Source organism: Oncorhynchus mykiss, chromosome 3 (assembly GCF_013265735.2).
Source record: "Oncorhynchus mykiss isolate Arlee chromosome 3, USDA_OmykA_1.1, whole genome shotgun sequence".
Classification (NCBI taxonomy): Eukaryota; Metazoa; Chordata; class Actinopteri; order Salmoniformes; family Salmonidae; genus Oncorhynchus; species Oncorhynchus mykiss.
The window spans coordinates 27,151,840-27,161,406 of record NC_048567.1 but is presented as its reverse complement, the minus strand read 5'-3'; the positions used below and the strand labels follow the sequence as shown (position 1 = coordinate 27,161,406).

The 9,567-nt window shown below is 43.5% G+C and overlaps 1 protein-coding gene across 1 annotated transcript; it reads left to right on the top strand.

Moving 5' to 3' along the window:
• The first annotated feature begins 1,419 nt into the window (after positions 1 to 1,419).
• On the top strand, positions 1,420 to 6,727 carry LOC110516678 (sialoadhesin). The gene is made up of 7 exons (XM_036973705.1): positions 1,420 to 1,584; positions 2,467 to 2,865; positions 3,646 to 3,957; positions 4,208 to 4,480; positions 4,983 to 5,082; positions 5,375 to 5,540; positions 5,788 to 6,727. Exons 1-7 carry the CDS (start codon positions 1,530 to 1,532, stop codon positions 6,019 to 6,021), a joined length of 1,539 nt encoding a protein of 512 aa, XP_036829600.1. The 5' UTR covers positions 1,420 to 1,529; the 3' UTR covers positions 6,022 to 6,727.
• The last annotated feature ends 2,840 nt before the right edge of the window (positions 6,728 to 9,567 follow it).

Genomic DNA, 9,567 nt, shown 5'->3' with positions numbered 1-9,567 from the left:
GTCCTATAGTTCAATAAGTCAATCTGACATCATTCTTGGGCCTGCGCAACGGCATTGATTGTGAAAGCCTCCTCTGATTTTGGCCCCTTTCCCAAAACTGATTGTACTGCGCTTAGAGTGATATCAAATCAAATCAAATTTATTTATATAGCCCTTCGTACATCAGCTGATATCTCAAAGTGCTGTACAGAAACCCAGCCTAAAACCCCAAACAGCAAGCAATGCAGGTGTAGAAGCACGGTGGCTAGGAAAAACTCCCTAGAAAGGCCAAAACCTAGGAAGAAACCTAGAGAGGAACCAACCATATCATGTGCTCCAGTCTACAATCTCACTCCATATGCACAATAAAGATAAACAAATAAAATAGTGATCTTTTACTTTCTTTTAATTTTGTCTGCAGTCTGGCTGCTGTTTACCTTTCCAACACAACATTGACAAGTTTTTGCTCCTGCATAATGAGCTTGAACTGCTTCATTTTCCAAGTAACTGCTTATTTTGCATATTTACATGGGTTGAACCCCCTCCCCTCTTGATCTTCAGTCATGCTGACATGTATTCATTTTATTCACCTTGATCTTGACCTCTCTACACGTTGTTTTTCATAGTTCTTTTCATATCTGCAGCTTTTACGTGAAGGACATTCCATGTTGTGATCCTGGCTTGTGCACCGACATTATTCAGTCTATTTCTTTAAAACGAGTAATAGGAACTTTGCTGGAAGGTTCAAAATACTGTTCTGTAGCCCACCTCTGAAATGTCAGTGGATAAAGTTCAGGTCACACTCTTTATTTATCTTATTAATTACTAACGTTCTATTGAATTTTACTATCTACATTATCAACCTCCATTTATGCCAAATTAAGATTGTTTTCCCTGCACGAATGCAACGGCCTTACAGCTAATAATGAGTGGGAGTCAATGAGAAGAGAAATGCAACGGCCTTACAGCTAATAATGAGTGGGAGTCAATGAGAAGAGAAATGCAACGGCCTTACAGCTAATAATGAGTGGGAGTCAATGAGAAGAGAATTACTGGTATGAGGAAACGGCTAACAGCATGAGTCTGAGTCACACATGTCCTCATGCATCTCCTCACACACATAACTGCTGATGTCTCTCTTTCCTTTATATGTCACTTAGGCAATGGAATCCTCCGACTTCAGGGGTGATGGGCCTGTTTTAAAAAAGCTGATTTTAATTAACAGTTATCCTTCTCACACGAGTGTAGGATCATCACTTACTGCATTTTCACCTTGGCCAGTGCACTGCGCAGACACACAATGTATCGTAAGCCAATGGGTGTATTATAGGCCTATGTATTACATTAATGCCATTACAAATTATGATATAATATGAGATGTACTGTATTTGAAATGTGTTAGCTTAACTGTATAGTACTGCAAACTATTGGGGAAATTCTTAGTGGTCTTAAAATAAATTCATGACACCGTGACATTGTGAAACCAAAACAACTTCCTCCTCGCCTCTTCTTCCATCACACCTTCCTTCCCTCTGTTGTGTCTGTTGAGCATGCTTCTAGTCATGTGTCTGGACAGAATGCTCCTGCTGTGTACTGTGATCTTTGGTGAGTTGCTTATGATGTTATATTTAAATGTTTTAAAATGTGCCTAGAAGGCCAGCATCCCGGAGTCGCCTCTTCACTGTTGACGTTGAGACTGGTGTTTTGCGGGTACTACTTAATGAAGCTGCCAGTTGAGGACTTGTGAGGCGTCTGTTTCTCAAACTAGACACTCTAATGTACTGTCCTCTTGCTCAGTTGTGCACCAGGGCCTCCCAATCCTCTTTCTATTCTGGTTAGAGACCGTTTGCACTGTTCTGTGAAGGGAGTAGTACACAGCGTTGTATGAGATCTTAAGTTTCTTGGCAATTTCTCGAATGGAATAGCTTTCATTTCTCAGAACAAGAATAGACTGACAAGTTTCAGAAGAAAGTTCTTTGTTTGTGGCCATTTTAAGCCTGTAATTTAACCCACAAATGCTGATGCTCCAGATATTTATTGTTTTGTTGCTTCTTTAAACAGAACAACAGTTTTCAGCTGTGCTAACATAATTGCAAAAGGGTTTTCTAATGATCAATTAGCCTTTTAAAACAGTAAACTTGGATTAGCTAACACAATGTGCCATTGGAACACAGGAGTGATGGTTGCTGATAATGGGCCTCTGTACACCTTTTTTTACAATTGATTCAATTGATGATTGAATGTAATGTGAACGCAAAGTTCTTCCTTCATAGTATTACTTTAGGATGTAGTTTTAGCCAGGAGTGGTTATCTGTTGGATGCTACGTGTTACTTCTGTTCTGTTTTAGTGTGGTGCTACTATTTTGACTTGTACAGTATCTTCTTCACATCTACCAGACAGTGACACAGTTGCACAGTCACATTGTTGCACTACAGGGCTTTAACTTTTGATATAGCTATTGTCTCTCTACTACTTCATCTCAACAGGCTTCTGGAGGGACACCCATGCTGTGTCCCCCGTGCCCTCCATTCCAAACCGTGTCCCTGCCTTGGTAGGCTCCTGCGTGGTCATCCCCTGCTCCTTCACTCCTTCAGCCTCTCATTCCGCCCTGGGCAGGCAGGGGAGAGTGGTCGGCGTGAGGTTGCGCTACAAGACTAGTCACATCTCCATCCTGCAGCGTACAGCTTTCAGTACGGAGGACAAATCCACAGTCAGCAGGGAGTTCCTGGGCCGGACATCCCTACAGGGAAACACGGACGATGGAGACTGCTCTGTAATGATTGACAGGGTCCACCTGGCTGACTCCAATGTTTATGAGCTGGCGTTGAAGGGCCATGGACAGAATGACTGGGGGAATGCGAGTAGGGTCAACATCGTTGCGTCAGGTGAGAGGGATTTCATCGCACATAATTACATACACTGAGTATACCAAACACCATCCTAATATTGAGTGGCAATCCCTTTTGTCCTCTGAACAGTCTGAATTTGTCTGGCATGGACTCTACAAGGTGTCAAAAGCATTCCATAGGGATGCTGGCCCGTGTTGACTTCAATGCTTCCCACAGTTGTGTCAAGTTGGCTGGATGTCGTTTGGGTGGTGGACCATTCTTGATACACACAGGAAACTGTTGAGCGTGAAAAACCCAGCAGCGTTGCAGTTCTTCACACAAACCGCCTGGCACCTACTAACATATCCCGTTCAAAGGCACATAAAACTTTTGTCTTGCCCATTCACCCTCTGAATGGCACACATACACAATCTATGTCTCAGGGCATAAAAATCCCCTTCCTCCCCTTCATCTACACTGATTGAAGTGGATTTAACAGGTGAAATTCTGGATTCACCTGGTCAGTCCATGGAAAGAGTAGTTGTTCTTAATATTTTATACACTTTAGTATATCTCTTGTTATTTAACAGAATATCTGTGTCTCATCTCTTATTATATAGAGATAAAGTAACTGCTATCCTTTTCGTCGTTAACATGTTATATAAGTGATAAGATAGTTATTTTATATGGCTCATGTTAATACACCAATCTACCAATGTTTACTCAACCTGAGTTGAATTATCCCTAATGCTAATGGACTAAACATTTACTTTATCCCCATTTAGACTATGTTCATCAAGTCAGTTCTTATCTTTCTTTGTCCCCCTCACTGACAAGAGTCCCCAGAGCTCCCAGTGATCAGCGGTGTGGGGGCAGCAACAGAAGGACAGATGGTGTCACTAAACTGCAGCATCAGTTACTCCTGTCCCTCCCAGGCCCCCACCCTCCAGTGGCGGTGGGGGAGAGGAGTTCAGGAGAAAAGCAGCGAGTACGGGGAGCTGCAGGTACTCCAGCCCCAGGGCCAGGGGCCTACATTACGGACCTCTCTCACCTTTATCGCATCGTATCGCATCAAACCCAGAATGAGGTGTGAGGCAGTATATCCAGGAGGAAGAAGAGTATACACCGTAAAGGTGCTCCATGTGACATGTAAGTACTTTTCTATATAAAGTTATGATTGTTCGTAATGCTAAGCCAGGGCCCATATTCATAGTGTTTCAGAGTGCTGATCTAGGATCAGATTCTACTTATATAGTGTATTTATATAGGTGGGCCCCTATATAGGTGGGGGGGGGGGGGGTGGGGGCGGACCCCTTTCCAGTAGATCCCACGTACTCTAAAGTCCCTGATCCTTCCATGATGCTCTTTCTCTCACACCCTCCCTTCTTATATCCCCCAGACAAGCCTGTCATCCTCCAACTCTCCTCCTACTGTGTTGTGAAGGGGTTGGAGGTTCTGTGTCGCTGTTCTGTGGACTCCAACCCCCGGCCAGGCGTAACCTGGAGTGTCAACGGTAGTGTTCCACCATACAGTTACAACACATCAGTAGGCTCAGAGAACGGTACACTAACAGCCATGCTGAGGGGCCACATGGACACTCCACTGAGGATAGTCTGCTTCGCCATTAATGCACTGGGCAACGACTCCCACACACTGCTTCAGGCAGAGGACGGTAAGCATCAGGACACCACGCCCACAAGAGAAATACATGGGTGCATCTAAATTGTACTTCCTTGACTCCTCACGTCCTCTCTCCTCGCTTCCTTCTCAAAACTCATTGGAGGAGAAGGTCAGAGGAAAGGAACCTCTGACCTTCTCCTCCAACATATTTTGAGAAGAAGGCGAGGACATGTGGAAACAGGGAACACACAATTGAGATGCACACACATTTTACATGGTGTACTTTAGGCAGCATCTGTACTGTGAGTAAAACATGAGGGTGAAATACTAAGCATGAATCGTTCAAGGTCACTAAGGCCTATTCTTTTAGATGATCTTTACAAATGTATGACTGGTTCCTGTAATTTCACTGGTTGGTTGACCTGTTCCAATAATACAGTATAATAATACAGTGTAATATAAGATAAGAAGATAATCTGTTTGCTGAAGGTTGAAGAGCAAACAAAAGTGGTATCTTTAGTTTACATAGCAATGTTTTTGTTGTTGATTGACAGGTTCTCTGCTGTGGAAAGTGATACCTGCAGTATGCATCTCTTTGGTCACCTTCCTCCTCTCTCTACTTCTCCTGTTCTGCTGTCGAAAGAGTTCAGGAAAGTAAGAAACATATTTTCTGAGAGTTGCTTGTCTCTGACTTCTCTAACGTCTGCCACCATTGTGCCTCAATTACTTCAGATGTTTTGCAAACTTGGAATGACCAAATTACACACCAGTACATCAAACATATGTTGTTTCATTTAAGATAACATTGAATAGAATAATGAAAGAGGAACTATTCATTCACATGTAAAACCGTTCCAAGAGGAGACATCTTACATCTTAAAAGTAGATGTTTCATGATGATGTCCTCTCTAATCCAAACTCTTGTCTTCGCCTTCATTCCTTAAAGACGTGTGCTGACCTGCAGACCTCCGGTGTATCCTGGGGACATGGGTATCTACCAGGATCGGATGCCCCTCTACATCAACTGCACTGAGGTCAACAACATCTACACCAATGGCAGTTACCAGCTGGTTTACCAGAACTGCACCCCTCTTTTCGTCCGGACCAAACAGGTACCTGTTTGGGTTATGTTCAAACGGTTTTTGTGTTGCCAATAAAGTTTTCTTTTGTAATGAATTTGCAGTGGGCTCAGTGTTTTAAAGTAGCCCCTATACATCCTAAAAATATGCCAAACAGGTTCTGTACCAAAAATATAATTTTGCTTGTAATTGGGTATATTACAATACAATAGCTTTATTATCCATTGAAACATAAATATCCAATTGAATGGTTGATTAACCACATTATGTTGTGTTTCAGACACATCCTATCGGGAGGCGAGGTGGGGAGAGACGAGGTGGAGAGAGGAGAGGGGGAGAGAGGAGAGGGGGAGAGAGAAGAGGGGGAGAGAGAAGAGGAGGTGAGAGACGAGGAGGGGAGAGAAGAGGAGGAGAGAGTCAAGGGGGCACGGTGGACAGAGGAACAAGAGACAGACAAAGCCCTGCCTACAATGACAATAACACTGAAACAGCTATCTACTTGGAGATCATCTGAGTTCATCTCTCAGTGTGGTATGTCATGGATAGCTCTGGTCCAGATCATTAGCACTAATGGCTTGGATCAGCGTTATGTCATGGAGTGGAAGAGAGCTCTTACATTGTATAACAAGACAAGCATGAACATACTGCTTGACTGATAATGGCACAATGATATGGTATCCGCTTGATATAATTTTGCATGATTATACATACAGTACCAAGTAGTTATGTGGCACATTTAGATTATCCTTCTCTCCTTTTTAATGATATATATATATATATATATATATATAACTTTTGTGTGCATAATTGTAGACTTAATATCCCTAGCTACTTCATCAGTGCATATACTTGAAGATAATGGTCCACACACATTATTCACCTATTTCATGCAGTACATTTAGCATCATTACACATATAATGTCTGTATAATGATATTCTAGATGGGATGAACAGGATTGTATGATGTAATGATGATAAAGGTGTTGGACACACCTCTCTTATAAAACAATCACTTTTGTATATGTTTTATATAAATGTGCCCTTCTTCACCTCCCAGCCTGACCCTGTACTCGAGAGGATTGATGGTTACTAAAGCAAAAAAGCAATTTGTCACTACACTAACAAGATATTTCATATGCTGCCATATGTATGTTCTGGTTCTATATTCATGTGACAAAATAAAGCTTTTTTTCTGTGCTTTTAATGTTGATAAGAAATGATCTCTCTATTTTATTATTTTGTTCTACCACCAACATGAAATACAATCCAGTAAGTGGTAGAGTATACCCCCATACTGGTTGCAATATACAGTATCATACATCATCCCTTGAGAGCTTTTGTTCCGAACCCACTATGGTGTTTCAGGTGCCAAGTTTATGGTCATGTTGCAACAGTATGTAGGAGGGAGATTCCGAGGTATGAAAAGTGTGCAAAAAGACATGGGACAAAGGAGTGTGTCGTTTCAGTGGGAAAAGTGGAGTGTGTCAATTGTGGGGGTGGCCATGTTGCAAGGGATCAGAAATGTTGTGTGTGGGTGAGACAGGTGGAAGTTTCCAGGGTGCAAGCAGTGCAGAAAGTGTCATATGCTGAGGCAGTGAAGAAAGTAGAGGATGGTGGGCAAAGGTTGAGAGAGCCTGAGAGGATCCCTGTGAGTAGTAAGCCAGTACAGAGTGACCCTCACAGTTTGTGCTTTAGTAAGGTTGTCTTCTTTGCCTTTATTGCTATGGTCATTAATTCTACCGCACAGATGGAAAGGAAATCCCAGAAGATTGAATTGGTAGTAGCAGCAGCAGAGACGTTTTTGGGAGTCAGAGATTTTATCGCAGAAGAACAACAGGGGGGTTTGAGAGAAGAGGTTCCAGTCTCCCAGGCTGACATCCTAGTGTAGGATCTGTTGGGGCCAAAGTAGTGGGAAGGGGTGTTGGGGATAGTGGTACATATTGTATATTTGTATATTATATTGTATATTGTATATATATGTACCGCTAAAATTCTAGACCAACTCTACTCCACGCACAGAGACGTGTACAAAGCTCTCCCCCACCCTTCATTTGGCAAATATGACAATAATGCTATCCTCCTGATTCCTGCTTACAAGTAAAAATGAAAGCAGGAAGCACCAGTGACTCTGTTAATAAAAAACTGGTCAGATGAAGCAGATGCTAAACTACAGGACTGTTTTGATAGCACAGACTGGAATATGTTCTGGGATTCTTCCGATGGCATTGGGGAAGTCACTGGCTTTAACGTCACGTCAGTGATGTCAGTCACTGGCTTTAAAAATAAGTGCATCGATGACGTCATCCCCACAGTGACCGTACGTACATACCCCAACCAGAAGCCATAGATTACAGGCAACATTCGCACTGAGCTAAAAGGTAGAGCTGCCGCTTTCAAGGAGCGGGACTCTAACCCGGAAGCTTATAAGAAATCCTGTTATGCCCTCTGACAAACCGTCAAACAGGCAAAGCATCAACACAGGACTAAGATCGAATCGTCCTACGTGTACTCCAAGCATGCGTTGACCAACTGGCAAGTGTCTTCACTGACATTTTCAACCTCTCCCTGTCTGAGTCTGTAATACCAACATGTTTCAAGCAGACCACCATAGTCCCTGTGCCCAAGAACACTAAGGTAACCTGCCTATATGACTACCGACCCGTAGCACTCACGTCTGTAAACATGAAATGCTTTGAAAGGTTGATCATGTCTTACATCAACACCATTATCCCAGAAACCCTAGACCCACACCAATTTGCATACCGCCCCAACAGATCCACAGATGATGCAATCTCTATTGCACTCCACACTGCCCTTTCACACCTGGACAAAAGGAATACCTATGTGAGAAAGCTATTCATTGACTACAGCTCAGCATTCAACACCATAGTGCCCTCAAAGCTCATCACTAAGCTAAGGACCCTGGGACTGAACACCTCCCTCTGCAACTGGACTGACGGGCCACCCCCAGGTGGTAAAGGTAGGTAGCTCCACATTCGCCATGCTGATCCTCAACAAGGGGGCCCCTCAGGGGTGCGTGCTCAGTCCCCTCCTGTAATCCCTGTTCACTCATGACTGCACGACCAGGGACGTTTCCAACACCATCATTAAGTTTGCTAATGACATGACAGTAGTAGGCCTGATCACCGGCAATGATGAGACAGCCTATAGGGAGGAGGTCAGAGACCTGACTGTGTGGCGCTAGGACAACAACCTCTCCCTCAACGTGATCAAGACAAAGGAGATGATTGTGGACTACAGGAAAGGAGGACCAAGCATGACCCCATTCTCATAGACGGGGTGGCAGTGGAGCAGGTTGAGAGCTTCAAGTTCCTTGGTGTCCACATCACCAACAAAGTAACATGGTCCAAGCACACCATGACAGTTGTGAAGAGGGCACAACAAAACCTATTCCCCTTCAGGAGACTGAAAATATTTGTCATGGATCCTCAGATCCTCAAAAGGTTTTACAACTGCACCATCGAGAGCATCTTGACAGGTTTCATCACTGCCTGGTGTGGCAACTGCTCGGCCTCAAGGCACTACAGAGGGTAGTGCGTTTGGCCCAGTACATCACCAGGGCCAAGCTTGCTGCCATCCAGGACTTCTTTACCAGGCGGTGTCAGAGCAAGGCTCTAAAAATTGTAAAAGACTCCAGCCACCCTAATCATAGACTGTTCTCTCGGCAAGCAGTACCGGAGCGCCAGATCTAGGTCCAAAAGGCTCCTAAATAGCTTCTACCCCCAAGCCATTCGACTTCTGAACTGCTAATCAAATGGCTACCCAGATCATTTGCATTGCACCCCCCCCCCCCCCCCCCCCTCTACGCTGCTGCTACTCTGTTATTATCTATGCATAGTAACTTTGATAACTCTACCTACATGTACATATTTCCTCAGTGCCCCCGCACATTGACTCTGTACAGGTACCCCCTGTATATAGCCCTGCTATTGTTATTTACTGATGCTCTTTAATCATTTGTTTTTCTAATATCTTACTTTTTTTGTTGTATTTTCTTAAAACTGCATTGTTGGTTAAGGGCTTGTAAGTAAGCATTTCA